Source organism: Scyliorhinus canicula, chromosome 10 (assembly GCF_902713615.1).
Source record: "Scyliorhinus canicula chromosome 10, sScyCan1.1, whole genome shotgun sequence".
NCBI lineage: Eukaryota > Metazoa > Chordata > Chondrichthyes > Carcharhiniformes > Scyliorhinidae > Scyliorhinus > Scyliorhinus canicula.
The window spans coordinates 123848323-123868042 of NC_052155.1; the positions used below are offsets into that span (position 1 = coordinate 123848323).

At 39.8% G+C, this 19720-nt stretch overlaps 1 protein-coding gene across 1 annotated transcript in view; it reads left to right on the forward strand.

Moving 5' to 3' along the window:
- zbtb10 (zinc finger and BTB domain containing 10) overlaps positions 1–9880 on the forward strand; it is a 99518-nt gene extending 89638 nt beyond the window's left edge. The window contains exon 5 of the mRNA XM_038809678.1: positions 1466–9880. Coding sequence (XP_038665606.1) covers positions 1466–1816 — 351 coding nt within the window. The 3' untranslated portion in view covers positions 1817–9880. The remainder of the gene's footprint in view (positions 1–1465) is intronic.
- Positions 9881–19720: the final 9840 nt, after the last annotated feature.

The following is a 19720-nucleotide window of genomic DNA, read 5'->3' on the forward strand; positions in this document are numbered from 1 at the left end:
GAATGGTGGAGCAGGCTCGAAGGGACAAATGGCTTTCTTCTGCTCCCATTTTTTGTGTTTCTATGACAAAACTTTGAAGTATTGTAAACTGTGAAGAAGACAGTGTAGAACTTGGTGGAGTGGACAGATAGGTGGCAGATGAAGTTCAGTGCAGAGCAGTGTGATGTAATGTATTTTGGTAGGAACAACATGGAGAGAGTACACAATAAAGGGTAAAAGTCTGAAAGGGGTTCAGGAGTAGATGGTCCTGGGTGTCTCTGCATAGATCATTGAAGGTGGCAGGACAGGTGGAGAGAGCAGTTAATAAATATGGGCATAGTCCAAGAGCGGGGAGGTTATGCTGAACCTATAGAAGACATTAGTTAGACATCAGCTGGAATGTTGTGTACAGTTCTGGCTGCCACACCAGGAAGGATGCAAATGCATTGGAGAGCGTGCAGAAGAGGTTTGCATGAATGATGCCAGGGATGAGAAACTTCAGTTAATGACACGAGGTTGGGGCTGTTCTCCTTGGAGAGAAGCTAAGAGGAGATTTCATAGAGATGTTAAAAATTATGAAGGGGCTAGACAGTTGATGGGGAGAAACTGTTTGCACTAATAAAAGGGTCAAAAACTGAAGGGCACATATTGAAGTGATTTTCAAAAGAAGCAAATGTGATGTAAGAAAAAATGTTTTCACACAAGTGGTTTGGGTCTGGAATACCTTGCCTGGAGGAGTAGTGGAGGCAGATTCAATTGAGGCTTTCAGGAGGGCATTAGATAATACTTGAATAAAAACATGTTCAAGGGTACTTGGAAAGGCAGGGAAGTAGTACTAAGTTATGATACTTGGTTGGAGAGCAGGTGCAAACATGATGAGACAAATGACCTCCTTCGCCTTAACAGTTCTGTGATTCTGAGATTCTTGTTCACTTTACATTGTGCGATAAGTTTAATGCAGCACACCTTCTAGAATGCCCCGTAACCCTGGGTGTTCCACTGCCTTCAGCTTGCCCTGTTTACAGGATAGTAACCACATTTGTTTCAACTTGGCTACCTCAAACAAAACCAAAATGAGTACGCTGTAACTCTCTGTTTCAACAGCCAGGGGAAAGCATTCTAACCTTGAGCAGTTTTTGCACACATTTTATGATGACGGCTATAATTTTAAAACCTCTGCTAAAATCCTTGGACTGGAAAATGTGGACTTGAATAAGGGCTCATGCAGGCTTGGAAGATTCTCAGCTGAGACATCATCAGGATTCCCACACTGTCCAACAAATTAACCAACTTTGTTGTTGTACAACTACATATTTGCATATTCAGTAGAACAGATAAATAATGTTATGGTGCACTAGCAGCCGTTACTTCAACAACTAGCTTAATCATAAAGTAAAATTAACAGTAGGATTTGCAAGTTTATTTGAGGTTTTTGTCAACGTGTATTTCACATGTTAATAATGCCTGATTTGTTTTACTCCTTCAGGTACACAAAAAAGATAAAAAGTACAAATGTATGGTTTGTAAAAAATTCTTCACTCTGGCGGCCAGTGTTGGAATTAGGCATGGATCTCGACGCTATGGCGTATGTTTGGATTGTTCCGGGGGTGATAGACAGCCAAAGGGTGACCATGATGGCATGGACCTGATGGTTGATCCAGAATTTTTTAAGGAACAGCAAGAAGAGCAAGAACAACCAGGAGGACTGGAGCATGAAGAAAATGAGAGAATGGTTGATGAAGATGTAGCAGATGAAGATGGAAGAGGAGAGATGGATAGAGAGCAGTGGGAAGATGTTGGGGCTAGTGAGACATATGTCATATTAGACAATGACTAGCTGGCACTTAATCCATTATGTTATAAAACCGAAAAGTGTAACTATGGTTGTTCACTGTATAGACAAATCCTATGAATTTTATCTGAATTGCAATGATTATGGATTGGCAAAAAACACTAAATTTTCCATATTTTGCTGATAGCTATGAACATTGGATAATTATTGATATTTTAATTGTAGTAAGTGGTTTCACAATGGTAATGATAAAAAGAATATTGGAGTCAGTGATGGGCAATTCCTTAAAATAACTGGAATTGAAATTACATTTCTTTTCCCAAGAATCTATTTGAAAAGAGTTGTACAGAAATGCAGTAATGTGTGTCTTGAAGTACGTCTGTTGTACAGGAGACGGTCTCACTGACTGTAATACAAAACAAACTTCATTTGATAGAACACAGAATTTCTAGTAACACGAGAAGGCCGTTAGGTCCAACCAAACATATCATTTCTTATGTTTACCTAATTTTTCAACAAACTACTCTCAAAGATCATTCGATTGTTTATTGACCCTCATTAATACTATCTATTTCAATTAGCTTTCCTAATGATTGTTCCATACTAATGTAACCCTTTGGGTGAAAATCTTCTGCATGTTGTTCTTTCTAATTACTCTCATTTTTAATTCGTCTTTACTATTCCTTTACCATAGTGAAGCAATTTACTGAATCAGCATGTCGATTCAGTTTGCAATCTTGAAAACTCCACTTGGATCACTTAAACTCTCCTTTCATCCAAAGAAAATGATTTTGGCTTCCTTAGCCTTTTCTTGTAACTTAAATTCCTTCACTCAGGATCTTGGTTTACCTGTCTACTTTCTTGGCAATAATATCCTTACAATGATAGTTGAGCTAAACTGCACATAGTATTGCTGTTGGGCTCTGACCATCACCCAGTGATGGAAGATGGATTGGGGTTTGAAATTTCTGAAAGGTATGGATCTGAAATTCAACTTCTGAGGTATTTGTTTTTCTATGCATTTTCAAGTTTCAGCCTTTCAGATCTGAAAACTCATCTAATGTATTGTGTAGGTGCTAATGACTTAAGTTTTTTTTTAAATTGTGCTCTTCAAAATAAATAATGCAACATACAATGTTATTGCAGCATCAGAGGAAATGAGCTGTAAAATTAATGGCAGCTTAAGTAAATAACTGCTGATTTTAGAGTTAACAAATTACTGTGGTTATTGAAGACCATTCTATATATAATCTTATTTCTGAGAATTGAGCAAAAGCAGTTGGATGTGTACATTTTCTAAAAATTACTTGTTATGAAGCAGACTAAGTGGGTTCTTACTGAATAAACTAGTCACCAGTATAACTGAGTTTTAATTAACCAAAAAGTGATGAATCCTACTTTCTCCCTTTTTCAAAGGAGGAAAATGCAATGCTGTTGGTCTTAACTGGGTGTAAAATATTTAAACAAAAAGCTTTTGTAATGACTTGTTTAACATCCAGATTTCATGTTTCACCCCCATCCCCCAGCATTCTGCATTCTGAATCTATTTACACACTACATTATGAAAATATTGCTGCATAGTAATAGTTTTATACATAAAAAACACAATTTGATCCTTCAGTTTATCCGCATTGTTGAGTCTGGCCTTTGTTCTTAACTCTGAGAAAAATGATTGGCTGCTAACGTGTTTGCCTTTGTCTTTCTTCACTTGTGTTTCAAAACAAAGCTTTTTTTTATCTTCCCTCCCTTCGTTTACAAATGGGTTAGTACTAGAGATCCAATGGGGGCAATTTCTGTTTGTGACCCACTTCAAATTAAATGAGCATAATATGGAGATTGATCTGTATCAGATAACTAATAGAATTACACTCCGATGATTTGATACAGTCTTGAAGTGGAATTGCTTCAACAAACATAGTCTGCTCGTGTTCAATTCTGAGAATTTAGGAATGTTACTTCGATCTAGGCATTTTGAAGGATGGGCACAATAGAAGCTATAAAACATACTCCATGTAAAAGCCAGGAAGTTGCTTCATTTTCCCCTGAACAAAAGTACTGGCTTTATCTGCAAGGTGTAATTTTTAGTATTCTGTAGCTGGTGACCATGGTGTGGGTTTAAAAGGTTGACATAATAAGGACAGGCAGATATTTGCTTTTTTTTTCAAACTGTTACACTATGGTTAATATTAGTAATTTATTTCCTCATTGTAGCTGATTCTACTACAGTGTTACTTTTTAAAAAGAAGTTTTACTTTGGGAGCTGAGGCTGATTGCAGAAAGCTGGGCTTCTGTAACCACCCCCTTTGCTTGAAGCTGGCATAGCTGGAACAAGCCTGCCCTCCAACCATGACACTGGGGACAGGCTAAATTGCTTACAGGGGGACTTTGTCCATCAGTGGTAGGAAGTCCCGCTCTTGGAAGCTTCAGGCCAAAGACCTAGCTGGTGAATTGCAGAAAAGAGGGCAAAGATTATCATGGCTGTCCCACAAAGATGAGTCCTGTGGTCTAAGAGCAAGGAACTATCCACGAACCCTGCTGGGGTGGGGGTGCTTTGTTTTGGAGGGCAGGTGGCATGGAGGAAGGGGGGGGTGACCCTACCAAGTGCAAAGCACCCCCTTCCTTCCCACCCTTTTTCATCTGGGTCTTTTTATTTAAAAAAAAAAGGGCCAGTATATTCTTCAAATCGGCAGGCTTGCCAACAAGCTGAACACGTGTCATGTGGGCTGCCAATTTTGCCACCTGCTCACCTAGCGTATTATGGAGGTCAGCTCTTGGGTGGATGGAAAGGTGGCGGACTAGTCATCTGACCTATTTCATGTCTCTATTTCTCCTCCTCCTCTCTCTGCACCTACAGCAGGGGTATGTAAAATCCAGCCCCATGAATCTAATATCAGCACACTATTGTCACTTGTAGAAAAGAGGGCACTGGCAGAATAGAAGCAATCAGATGCTTTGATAATTGTCATTTTCTGTTGTTATCAATGGGTGCATATCTAATGAAAATAACATCTTGTTGGGTAAACCAGATTTGTTCCGTATATCTCTACGGCTATTTTACTTTTTAACACCAACATTTCCATAAATGTGCACACTTAGATGACTGAATGAGGTAACAATAATGTTATTTTTTTATCGGCTAAATGGAGAATAATTGACACCAGTAGTTTAAAAGGAAATTGTGTTCTCTTTAAATAGTTCCCTTTATTATGTTTTATATTTTGGAACACTGACTCCTCAGTGTTTTTCCATGCAGGTTTTCTTTCCTAATCTGAAGATGCTACTGTATTGTTCCACAGGCTAGAGCATCAGATGCACTATTTTCTTATTGTGCTATGGAGAGAGTTTGTTGCTCTGTACTATGCTTTAGAATTGATTTGAGGCACTTTGCAGCAATGCTGTAGTGGAATCTTAAAAAATTTAAGTTCTGTCTACAGATATCAGGACTGGTGCAATATATTTGGTATAGTGGGAAGTCTCTGGATTGCATCATGCAGGTTAAGGTTCAGGTTTGATTTGGACTTGTTCAACTTTTTGGTTGCAGTGCAAATGAGCCCATTTGGCCCATCTCGCTCTCTGAAAGACCTATATCCTAACTCCCATTCCCCTGTCATTTCCTTATAATCCCTTTTTCAAATATGTATCTTTTTCCATTTTGAAATATTTGCTCTCTGCTTCTATGAATGTTTCTGGTATCTGTCTTATTTGTATTGGTGTTCTCACTAATATCATCATGATATTATATCATCATGATATTAAGGAGAGGTTTAATCCAAAATGCCTGTTTCCTGCCTGTTCTAAAGCCAAACAGAGTTAACTGATAGCTTAAATGTATTCATGACCCTTTATTACTTTTATAATTCTGAAGAATGCATTTCCCTTTTTTAATATTACAAGTCTTGTGGAAAATTGACAGTTTTAAGATAATTTTGGAATTGTATCACATAACCCTTTATGCAGTCTGGTATTTATGGGGTGGTAATCAATTTTTCCATGTTTTGAGGACACATTGGGAATTGTGAATGTTGAAGTGACCTTTTACTGTGGCTTTCATAAATGTGAGTACAAAAACTGCAGTATAAAAACTTGAGGTCCCATTGATGTAGGGGCTGCGTACAATGCTATTTTGAACAGGTTTTTTTTAACAACCTAATTTTTTCAGAAAGTAGAGCAGCTGCCAGATCATCCCTAAGTTTTCCTTGCTACCTAAATACGGATATTTTATTTGTTTCTGAGTTCACCTACTGCTAACTGAATTTCTGGACATGTAGTGTTTTCCTTGTTAATAAGCACCTTGCCACACACCAATCAGTAAGTTTAAAGCTACAAACATCCTTTTTGAGATTGTTGGATCACTAACATTGGTGCAGATGTGAATTGCTAGTGTTTAATAGCTGTCCTGGCCTGTGATATGTAACTTAATTTCTTAATAAGTCAGCATTGTACAGTACTGTAAAGAGAATGTCATGGTTTGCAAAAGTGTTGGTGCATATTGGCATGGACAAAGTTTAAATATGGATAATTTTATGACGTAAATTTCTTACAATTGTCAAAACTAGTGTCACAGTAATTCGAGCCATGACTGGTGAAGTAGGATTTTCTGTTTCAAAGATGGATTGTAATCCATCATCCTTCAGATTTCAGGAATCATTGCTACCAAAGATATGGGATGACAGAGTGCATTTAAGATATTATGGTTATTCCAGTGTGCACTGATTCCAAAATGCAATTTGCAAAATACTGGATAATCATTTTTGTTTAGAGATTCATCCAGCTACTTGAGTCATTTGAGTTTATGAGAAAGCAATTTTATTATTTGAAGGGTGATAGAAAATATTTAAAAATAATTGTGAATTAAGTATTTAAGTGTATGAATTAGGATCAAACAAATTAGTGTATTGCAATTTTATTCTGCAAAGAAAACTTGTTTTTACACATTAGAATACCGTCTTTAGTTGTAATTTTACATTTGTTATTGGCAAATGTTTTTAATTTAAATTGGCATGCACCAAAACAACTGATTGAATTGAACCTCTTCTGTCTGGAATGTGATGATTTTGAAATGTTTGGAACTAAGCAAGATTTAAGCACATCATAATGCCAAGAATTGGGACGTGTGAGGATTTGCCCACCACTGATTTCAGTGGAACGTAGCATTCTATTGTTTTAAGGCAGTTGTGTCTAATACATAGACAAAGTTTATATTGTATATTGTGATCAGCAAGTCTGACAGTTTGTACCACTGCAGTTATGTTAATAATCCATGAGACAAAATTAATAACGAGCTGTGCTTTTGAAAAGTAATTTTTGCAAACCTTTAAACATAGTAAATTTTAGTCCCACACTTGTTTCCTATCAATTATTTATTTAGCACATTGGATTTATTTCCAGTGTATAGACTGCTGTGTGTAATAAATATCTGTAGTTTATAGTAGCAGCATAAAGCAGCTGATTTATTTATACTGGGGAGGGAGAATTTGTGACTAGAAGAATGAACTGATTGAATCTTCACATCTGTAGACTTGACCTTAAATCCCAAACTGTAGAAAGGAAATTAGGTTTCCACACTAATAATTCGGCTAATCCTAATTAACGCTTTGAATTTACCTCCAGTTTGGAAGTTGTGGCTTTTGAATGACAGGTTTGTTGACCTGTTCAGTACTGTTGTTGGAATTATTTGGGACTCCGTGTTCAGATCAAGTGTATTCAATTCTGCAGCATTTAATTTTTTTTGATCAAAAGAGGAGAAAAAATTAACGAGCACTCAGCATAAATGATATTGAGTCACTTAAGAATTGAGCTGCTAGTCATTTCCAAAAGGATAAAATAGGAGGAGCTTCTGCATTGTGCATCACATCAGCTGATGTAGCTAATACGAAATGAAAATTAAACTTTTTTAAAAACACTTTATACAAATAATATATACACTGCAACAACTATCTATTTTCTTATTTGTATAATTACAGCTGAATTTAAATATTTTTTAGTTGTAAGAAATTCATTCGTAAAAGAATTAATGATCCACATGCATCTGTGTTTGAAAGCAAAGTTAAGGAGAGAGGATTTTCTTTCTTTGTAAAAGTGGTTTACAAATATGTTGTTTGGAATCAAACGAGCGGACCAGATTTTGGTGGGTCAAAATTAAAAATCTATTCTTTAAATGAAATCTTAGGTTTCATTTATGTTCCAACATCCTGGCAATAGTAGATGATAATTATGAAAAATTAAGGATAAATTATTTTGAAGGTCAAGTAGAAAATTAGAGAATGAAAGGTGAACCTTAAAGAGATGAATGTGTGTATGTGTTGGGAAAGAATTTAAAATCATAATTTTAAATGAATGGACGAATCAGCAGTGGTTCAGGTAGTCACAGGGAAGGTGACACTATGCCACTACCTTTGTAACAAACACTATTGAATTTGAATGCACATTGGACAAGAACAGTAACCCAGAAAGTAAAATTTTCAACTGTGTGGAAATTAACAGAAATAAAAATCATATAGAACCTGAATCAAAAAGGATTGTGTGCATGAACATCTACATAATTGCCTAATGGAAGATTCAATCATACTGTATTGCTTCAGTTCCTAAAGATTGTTTTGTAAACGTTGACTAGGAGACTATGCATTTTAATTTAATTTTTTTTTTAGATCAACTGTACCGTTTTTGTTTGTGTCAGAATATAACACACTTGGCACCAAGTACACATTTTCCTGCCTTAGTTGCATTTTGTACATAGATTTGTGCATTTTGGAGTACTGAACAGAACACAACATATTCGCTAATATAAATGTGACAACAGTTTACCAGGCAGATTCTTTGTGCTGTGGGAGGATAGCTTCTATGTAAAATTATAGAAATACTTTTTTCTTTGTAAAAATATTGATTAGCAAATTGCGTGTTTTTAATTTTGGAACTTGTTAAAGAAACTCCAAACTCTAAGCCACTTCTATTTAATACACCGAAGTCTGCTGTAAATTGTTCTAATATGATTATTCTTTCAATTGCACATTAATGCAATTTCAATATTTTTGGTATTGCATTTTGCTAGTGATTAATACAAAGCAGTTTCCCTAATTTTGTTGAAAGCAAGGTAAGACACCAAGGCACTGTTTTGAGAAGAAGGTAAAAGCTAGTCCATCTTTTGAGTCAGCTAGTGAATTGAGGAACTGCCTATGATGTTAAAGATCCCATGATACTATTAAGATAAGAGCAGGGAGTACTTTCAGCATATACAATCATTCCTCCCTCAACCAATCTGCCTTCGAAGGTTGGTCATCTGTGGAATCCTGTTTGCGTTGCGACATGTGTTCATAGCGCATTATCAAAGTAATTCATTCTATTAACGATGCTTGAGATACTTGAAACATAATATATAAAAGCAAGGCGTTAATCTGTTTTTAATGCAAAACACACATGAGCATACAGCAAGCAACAACAAATTCTAGCTTTTTAATTTTTAGCCAAGAGCAACTAACCTGGCATCATCTGGTGACGACGAGGCTATCAGTCTTTCTGACTTACTTAATGACTGCCCTTGGGTAAGATAAAACATCTAGTTTGAATTCTGTTTTTACTTTTGAGATGGAATGATTGAGTTGGAGCCCAGGAGTGTTCTGTGTATTAAATAAGTTGCATTGATGTTTGGAGGTTTTTTTTTAAAGAAAAGGAGGAAATCGTTTTTAGTTTGAGAAAATAAATTTTTCCTTCTCTCCAATCCTTCACAATCTTTTTCCAAAGGCCTCAGGGGAAACATAATTACATAAATCATGGATGTTTTTTTAAGTGTTCACTTTAAATAATGGAAAATTGTTCTCTGCTGCACATTCACTTTTTCTTATCACTGATTTTCATTTAAATAGATTTGATGTGATTTAATATTAATCCTGTAAATTTGATAAATGATCAGTTTGTAGATTGTATGCAGTAAACTGTAAATTCTTTTTGTACAGTCTTAAATATTATTGGTGACTATTTTGCTTGTCTAAGCTGGTGCTATACTTGTACTAAACCCAACACAAATGTTGAATGATTTGTTTTTGATAACCTGGATCCTCAATCCATTTTTTCATATGTTTCACTATTGAATAAGAATGTATGATTTTAATTCGCCAGCTGTGTTGAATGTGTGATTTCCCATATAAATACACAGTTGGTAGAAGTGACTGATTCTGATGAGCTCCTGCACTGAGAGCTAACTTTAAACTTCGATTTTTGCAATTTTAATGAAGTAGGGTTATGTTCTGTCAAAATTACCAGAAAATCAGCATTATTTTATGTCCTGCTTCATGTCTGCACTTTGCTGCTGCTTTTTGTTATACTAATCAGCGATTAATTACACTTGTTTCCAGCAAAGTTTTGCATTTGGTGGGATGAACAGTAAAAATCACATTTTATGGGAAAAAGTGTAACTTAGAAAGATATGGATTAGGTACAAGAAAATATTTGGAAGAATGGACAAAAACACTTTATCAACCAGTTAAAGATAAAATTAGCCAAAAAATGCAGTGGTGGCCAGCTGTATGTAAAGGGAGGGGGGGGGGGGGGGATTGGTTAATGTTCCATGTGCAATCTTTATTCGACAGAAAGCAACAGTTAATATTTAAATGGGCTGTAACAACAAGCAGAAGGCAATAAATAACATTCCAGTCACAAAGGATGCTCTTGGGTTAAATAGCATGCAACAAAAAAAAGGACAAAACAAGATCCAAGTAGTTATGTTTCCCTCCCTCACAAAACCTATGCACTTGAACTACAGTGGTTCCAGAAGGGGACTGACCACTCCTGCCTCGAGGGCAATTATGGATGTGTGACAAATGGTGACCGTGGCAATGGCATGGGAAAAGCACACAAGGTAAAAATTTGAAAAAGAGGTCCAATATTATAAAATATCTTAAATGTGCAGTATATCTGTCAATCATGAAAATCACAAAAATAGGTCACTATCCACATCTCGCGCTGGATTTTGTACTATCGTGTGGATTTAAAGGTGGGGGGGGGGGGGGCGCGCATGTCTGAAACTGGAGGTGACCAACCCACCCACGGGCCTATTGAGGTGCTTAATTCAAGAGAGGAAATGCTGGAAAATCTCTGGGCCTGGCAGCATCTGTCAGGAGAGAAAAGAGCTAACGTTTCGAGTCCAGGTGACCCTTTGTCAAAGCTATAATACAGAGAAAGTGGGAAATATTTATACTGTGGAGTGAGAATGAAAGATGAGTCATATCCACAGGAACCCAGGGAAATGGGATGCTAACAGCCAGAGAAACCACGGGGAAAGAGTGTTAATGGTAGTCCACACAGAGAACAAAAGGTGTGAAAGGCCAAGCAGCAGTGAAACTAACATCAAAGGGTAAACTGATAGATGTAGGGGAAGGGGGGAGAAAAGGTAAGGAAAGGTGGGTAAGATTGGGGGATATATATATATAAAGAAAGACTAGAGAAAGAAATGGTAAAAGACAGTTAAAATGAAATGGGATGATAACAAATGGGTCGAGGCGCTAATCATCTGAAGTTGTTGAATTCTATGTTGAGACCAGAAGGCTGTAGTGTGCCTAACTGAAAGATGAGATGTTCCTCCAGTTTGCATTGAGCTTCACTAGAACATTGCAGCAGGCATGGGAGCAGAGTCTTGTGTTAAAATGGCAGGCAACGGGAAGGTCAGGGTCCTGAATGTGCACAGACCAAAGGTACTCAGTAAAGTGATCATCCATCTGCGTTTGGTCTTTCCGATATAGAGGAGACCACATTGGGAGCAGCAAATGCAGTAGACCAAATTGAAAGGTTGCAAGTGAAGTGATGCTTAACTGGAATGAGTGTTTTGGGCCTGGGATGTTAAGCATGGAAGAGGTAAAGGGGCAGGTGTTACGCCTTCTGCAATTTGATGGGAAGGTGTGATGGGAGAGGAGTTGGGTATGGTGGAGGAGTGGACTAGATTATCTCCGAGGGAACGGTCTCTGCGGAATGCTGATGGAGGAAGTGAAGGGAAGATGTGTTTGGTGGTGGCATCATGCTGGAGTTGGCAAAAATGGCAGAGGATTATGCTTTGGAGGCTGGTGGGATGAAATGTGAGAACAAGGGGAATGGGGTGAAATGTGAGAACGAGGGGGCAGTAATTTGTTGACAGGTGGGGGATCGCCTTTGTAGGTTCTGAGTCCATCAGAAGCGCCCTTACCAACGATCACCACCTTTATCGTCCCCCTACACCACTCCTAAACCGTCCTCACTGAGACCCTGGATTTAGCTGCTCCTCTTGATGCAATGGATTACTGCCTATAGTCCTGCTAGGACAGAGCTGCATGCTATCCAGTGGCCAGGAACTGCGGCGCCTCATAAAATCTAGACCTCATCTTTTGATAATGGATCTACATCTGAAATGCCAATTTATCATTTCCTGCACTGCTTGGGATCGACTTGTGTAATAAAAAGGTGGGGAAGTGGGAAGTGAATATGTGTTCTAAATCCACAGTATATCTGCAAAGTTTTTGCAATTCTCCCAGAGTTGGCTAAAGTTAGCAACATGAATAAAGTTTCTCTGATCTTTCTAACACTGGTTCAAAAAGATCAGCGTGGAAGGTTATTATAGAGATTCTGACCCTTTCAAGGAAGTGATTCACTTTATTTTAGTTTTAGGCACAAAGGCACTCTTAGGCGCATTTGGAAATTTTATACATATTGAAATAATCTACAAGACACTTGCACACCAATGAAATTAGCAAGTCATTTTCAAATATTCAAAATGGGGCGGCATTCTCCCCGGCGGGGCGGGGGGTCAACCACTCTGGTGTCGGGCCTCCCCAAAGGTGCGGAATTCTGCACCAAAACCGGCACCAGCGGCCTTTCAGGCCCGGGGCTGGCCGCAAGGCCTTTGCCGGTTTGCGCATGTGCCGGTGGTGACGTCAATGGCACATGCCGCTGACGTCACCACCGGTGCATGCGCGCTGGGGGATTCTTTTCTGCCTCCGCCATGGCGGAAGAGTGCTCCCACGGCACTGGCCCGCCTGCCGATCGGTGGGCACCGATCGCGGGCCTGGCCACCGTGGGGGCATCCCCCGGGGTCTGATCGCCCCCCCGGGGGCCCGCTCGCCCCACCGATCATGCCGTGGTTCAAACTTCGGCGGCGGGAGAGGCCTCCCAACGACGGGACTTCGGCCCATTGTGGGCCGGAGAATCGCCGCAGGGGCCTCGTCGCAGACGTCACGCCAATCGGCAGGGCGTGATTCCTGCCCCCGCCAATTCCCGAGTGGCGGAGAATTTCTGCCACGGCGGGGGTGAGATTTTCGGCGCCCCCAGGCCTCTCCCATCACCCATGGCACCTTCCCATCAAATCGCAGCAGGCGTAACACCTGCCCCTTTACCTCTTCCATGCTTAACATCCCAGGCCCAAAACACTCATTCCAGTTAAGCAACACTTCACTTGCAACCTTTCAATTTGGTCTACTGCATTTGCTGCTCCCAATGTGGTCTCCTCCTATATCGGAGAGACCAAACGCAGATGGATGATCATTTAACTGAGCACCTTTGGTCTGTGCGCATTCAGGACCCTGACCTTCCCGTTGCCTGTCATTTTAACACAAGACTCTGCTCCCATGCCTGTCCTTGGCCTGCTGCAATGTTCTAGTGAAGCTCAATGCAAACTGGAGGAACATCTCATCTTTCAGTTAGGCACACTACAGCCTTCCGGTCTCAACATAGAATTCAACAGCTTCAGATGATTAGCGCCTCGACCCATTTGTTATCATCCCATTAACTGTCTTACCATTTCTTTCTCTAGTCTTTCTTTATATATATATATATATATATATATGTGGATATATATATATATTTATCCCCCAATCTTACCCACCTTTCCTTACCCTGCTGGGGGTCGGAGAATTTCGCCCCAGGTCACTGAAGTGTCAGACTTTTGTTTAAAAATGCTAATTTTTGGTAGTAAATCCATTTTTAGTTGTAGTAATATGATTATCACCATATCAGGTCTTCATGAGGTGGGTGGGGGGATGCAATTTAGAATTGCATTCTAAAATCATTTAATGCACCAGTTTGCAAATGAGTTTGAAAGCAAACTTGAGTCATGACTTCACTTCAGAAAAGCAGTACAATATGCAAACGGATCACTGATAATGTTCAAAGTGAAAACCAGCCCAATATTCTTAATAAAACTGTAGATTATGCGGGATGATTCTGTTCCAAAAGCTTACATTTTAAGGTTGAGCTATATAGGATGTGAAAGAATTACGATATCGAAGTGATTTGAAATATGCGCAAGCTGCATGGAGATCAGGATCACATTTGGAGGTAAAATGGATAAAATCACTAAGCGAAATGGGAATTGTTTATTCTTCCATGTATATGAGAAATCAGTGTAAGCAGCGAATAAGGTATACCGGATTGGAAGTATGTATCAATTGTTGCTTCACTGAAAGAGGTTGAGATTTTGGGCAATGGTGTAAGAATAGACGAAGAGAAAGGATGTTGCTTTGCTATGTTTGGTGGACAGTGGACAACGGAAAGAATGAGCAAGGGTATTCTGAAGGAAACAATCCTTTTGACCTGACACCTCTCCATAACATGCATGTCATATCCTGATTCACCAGTAGAAACGCGACAATATCTGCCTGTATGCATACAAATATAGTGTATACGTTTTATAATTAAGTCTTTAATGATGTGGCTTTTGTTTTGGAGACATTTCGAAGCCATTCAAGATCCAAATAAGTTACTTAAAAATAGAATCTATCATGAGGCACTTTTTTTGAAGAGGACAACGAATAACAGTGGAGAGGAAGAAAAATAATACAAATTAAAGATGGGAAGAAAATGTGACATATTGACAATTTTACTAACTTCCAAATTAAATGGAAAAAAAAGCAATGCAAGGGAAGTTTCAAAATAAGTATTTTGAAATAAGAATTAAACTGGCTGAGATAATTGCATAAAATGGTTGGTGATTTTGTGTTGCAAGCCAACTCTTGGTTGAACCACTACAGTACCGGGACCAAGATTGGCGACTTTCTGCGAGCTCTCTCCCCGTCCCTTTTCTTTTATCTCCTATCAGCGTTCTGACCTACTAAAACTATTTTCCTCCTCTTTTATATAATTACTCTATGGCCCCTTGTTCCGCACTGTAACCAATCACTGTTTGTCGCTATACCATTTGTTCTCTGTTGATTATTCTTTTATCTACTATGTACGTACTGTGTACGTTCCCTCGGCTGCAGAAAAATACTTTTCACTGTACTTCCGTACATGTGATAAATCAAATCAAATCAGTGGAAAAATAACAGCATTACCATGCCTCAAGAACAAATATATTTTTGAGAAACCTGTAGAATTATATTTTAAAAACTTGGGTGGCGCAGTGGGTTAGCCCTGCAGCCACACAGCACCGAGATCCCAGATTCGATCCAGCCTCTGGGTCACTTTTTTTTGTGAAGTTTGCACATTCTCCCCGTATTTGCGTGAGTGTGCAGGCTGGGTGGATTGGCCACTCATACTTCATTTTTAAAAATAAATTTAAAGGCGTTGGCTTTTTAAAATTATAATTTTGTCTTCTGCATTTGCACTTTCTTTACCACTTTTCCATTTGAAAGTCCTCATGTTTCCTGCCAGAATAATAACTTCTCACTTCTTAAACTATCATTTGTCTGCACGAGCAGTTAACCTTTATCTTTCTGATGTCTTTTACAGTGCTCCTGACTTTGCCAAACCCCTGAAATTTGAGTTATCAGAATGCTTTGAATTTGTTTCCTTGCTCAAGTTCCCGTACCAGCCTCCCCGGACAGGCGCCGGAATGTGGCAGCTAGGGGCTTTTCACAGTAACTTCATTGAAGCCTACTCGTGACAATAAGCGATTTTCATTTTTTCATTTTCAAGTTAATCATTTTTACAAACCAGGAAACTGTTACACCATTTTGAACCACCTTAAACTCTATTATCTATCATTGGCCTTTTGAATTTCTTGCTTATTAAGCAACTTGCTGTTCTTGTATCAAACAATTGATATTTTTCTCTCAGATCTTTTGCAGAAGATCATTTTTTAAAATAAATTTAGAGTACCCAATTCATATTTTCCAATTAAGGGGCAATTTGGCATAGCCAATCTACCTGCCCTGCACATCTTTGTGGTGTAGGGGCGAAACCCACGCAAACATGGGGAGAATGCAAACTCCGCATGGACAGTGGCCCAGAGCTGGGATCGAACCTGGGACCTAACCTGGGACCTCGGTGCCATGAGACAGCAGTGCTAACCACTGTGCTGCTTTTGTAAAAGATCTTGCCAAACGTCATGAAAATCCATATATACTGCATCTACTTTAATTGCTTTAACAGTTTTAAAATGTATTTACGGGATGTGAGTGTTGCTGACTAGGCCAGCATTTATTGCCTGTCCCTAGTTGCCTTTGAGAAGGTGGTCTTGAGCTGTTCTCTTGAACCGCTGCAGTCCCTGAGATGTATATACGCCCACAGTACAGTTAGGGAGAGAGTTCCAGGATTTTGACCCAGCCACGGTGAAGGAACAGTGAAAAGTTTCCAAGTCAGGATGGTGAGTGACTTGGAAGGGAACTTGCAGTTGATGGTGTTCCCAGATATCTGCTGCTCTTGTTCTTCCTAGATGGTAGCAGGTCATGGGTTAAAAGATGACCTAAAATGGACTAACTGGTCTACAGTCCCCTGAGTTTATCCTTCCTTCCTTCCCACCCCCACCCTTTCTTGAATAAAAGTGTGCTACATTGGTTATCCTCCAGTTTCCTGCCAGAATTCTCATTTAAGGGTGATTGAAGAATATGAGCAAAAACCTATGCTAACTCCTTCCTGATTTTGTAGTCAAATATGCAAGTTACGTTGAGTGTTGCTTTCTTTATTTTTGATGACTTGCAGCTATCTAGTGCATTTAATGTTAAGTAACAGTCTCATGTTCTTTCATAATACTTTATTAAAAACAGGAGTAGGTCATTTAGCTTCAAGTCTGTTTCCTGTTCCCCATTCAATGAGATTATAGCTGATCAGTGATTTAATTATTTGTCTATTTACCTGTCTTTGTTGCACATTCCTTCGTGCCTTTGGTTGATAAAAGTCAATTGGTCTCGGTTTTAAATTTAACAACTGATGTGGCATCATTTGTTTGTGCAAAAGTTCTAAACTGAGTAGCAGTGCTTCCTAATTTAAATCCTGAAAGGTATGGCTCTAATTATTAGATGATTACTCCAACAAATGGATAAGTTTCTATCTACCCACTCAAACTGATCCCCTGGATTCTCTCAGGCACGAGATTGGTGCCAGGGAGAAAGCCATTTTTTTTCAAGCAGTACGGAAGAAACCCTCTTGGTGGCCCTGAGAAGGGAGGTGGAAACCATGTGAATAGAGTGCAGCTGGTAGCAGTACAGCAAATTACCTCGCTGTGGTGGTCAAGATGATTGGATACCTCAACAGACCACGCCTCGCACACCCTTCTCCAGCTACTCAATGCACCACGCTCCCTTGTTCACCCACCACCACACCCTAACGCCTGGGACTCTCCGCTAACATCCTTGTATGATACTTTCATGCACGCACTCCTTTGAAGAATGTCAGCCACTCTCATGCTTCTACCTCCACATAGCTTCAACTATGGCTTCACCTAAACACACTGACACATAAATCACTAGCATTCTGACTGCTCTGCAGGGCAAGGTGGCACATAACAGGCAGGAAAGCGAGAGGATAAGCTGTGCAACATCCCCTCAGAATCTTAGAGACAATCCTGCGAATGACGGATAGTAGTGGCACAGAATAAAATGCAGTGCAGCTGAGGGTTTCCTGGATGATGGTAAAGTTGCTACCTGATGCACTTGCAGCCTCATCCAGGTGCCATGAAATGCAAACTTCAGATGGGGTGAGCATGGACATCCAGATCACCTACACCCACCATTCCTTCCCTTACTCCTACCCTCCTTTTTATTTTCAGATAAGATGGCCAAGAACGGCCTACTATTCAACCTCATCAGAAGAGTGAGGGGTGGCCAATAGCTATGATGAATAAATATCATCACTTGACCTAACAATCACAGCCAGCAGCTCATACTGTATAGTCTGAAGTAGAGGCTGGTATTGAATTGCTATCTGCACTTGGTTAGAACATAGAACACTACAGCGCAGTACGGGCCCTTCGGCCCTCGATGTTGCGCCGACCTGTGAAACCATCTGAAGCCTATCTGACCTACACTATTCCATTTTCATCCATATGTCTATCCAGTGATCACTTAAATGCCCTTAAAGTTGGCGAGTCTACTACTGTTGCAGGCAGGGCGTTCCACACCCCTACTACTCTCTGAGTAAAGAAACTGCCTCTGACATCTGTCCTATATCTATTACCCCTCAATTTAAAGCTATGTCCCCTCGCGTTGGTCATCACCATCCGAGGTAAAAGACTCTCACTGTCCACCCTATCTAACCCTCTGACTATCTTATATGTCTCTATTAAGTCACCTCTCAGCCTTCTCCTCTCTAACGAAAACAACCTCAATTCCATAAGCCTTTCCTCGTAAGACATTCCCTCCATACCAGGCAACATCCTAGTAAATCTCCTCTGAACCCTTTCCAAAGCTTCCACATCCTTCCTATAATGTGGTGACCAGAACTGCACGCAGTACTCCAGGTGCGGCCGCACCAGAGTTATGTACAGCTGCAGCATGACCTTGTGGTTCCGAAACTCAATCCCCCTGCTTATAAAGGCTAGCACACCCATATGCCTTCTTAACAGCCCCATTAACCTGGGTGGCAACTTTCAGGGATTTATGTACCTGGATGCCGAGATCTCTCTGTTCATCTACACTACCAAGAATCTTGCCATTAGCCCAGTACTCTGCATTCCTGTTCCTCCTTCCAAAGTGAACCACCTCACACTTTTCCGCATTAAACTCCATCTGCCACCTCTCAGCCCAGCTCTGCAGCTTATCTATGTCCCTCTGTATCCTATAACATCCTTCAGCACTATCCACAACTCCACCGACCTTCGTGTCATCCGCAAATTTATTAACCCATCCTTCTACACCTTCTTCCAGGTCATTTATAAAAATGACAAACAGCAGTGGCCCCAAAACAGATCCTTGCGGTACACCACTAGTAACTGAACTCCAGGATGAACATTTGCCATCAACCACCACCCTCTGTCTTCTTTCAGCTAGCCAATTACTGATCCAAACCACTAAATCACCTTCAATCCCATACTTCCTTATTTTCTGCAATAGCCTACCGTGGGGAACCTTATCAAACGCCTTACTGAAATCCATATACACCACATCAACCGCTTTACCCTGATCCACCTGTTTGGTCACCTTCTCAAAAAACTCGATGAGGTTTGTGAGGCATGACCTACCCTTCACAAAACCGTGTTGACTATCGCTAATCAACTTGTTCTTTTCAAGATGATTATAAACCCTATCTCTTATAACCTTTTCCAACATTTTACCCACAACCGAAGTAAGGCTCACAGGTCTATAATTACCAGGGTTGTCTCTACTCCCCTTCTTGAACAAGGGGACAACATTTGCTATCCTCCAGTCTTCCGGCACTATTCCTGTCGACAAAGATGACATAAAGATCAAGGACAAAGGCTCTGCAATCTCCTCCCTGGCTTCCCAGAAAATCCTAGGATAAATCCCATCTGGCCCAGGGGACTTATCTATTTTGACATTTTCCAAAATTGCTAACACCTCCCCCTTTTGAACCTCAATTCCATCTAGCCTGGTCGACTGAACCTGAGTGTTCTCCTCGACAACATTGTCTTTCTCCAGTGTAAACACTGACGAAAAATATCCATTTAACGCTTCCCCTATCTCCTCTGATTCCACACACAACTTTCCACTACTATCCTTGATTGGCCCTAATCTTACTCTAGTCATTCTTTTGTTCCTGATATACCTATAGAAAGCCTTAGGGTTTTCCTTGATCCTATCCGCCAACGACTTTTCGTGT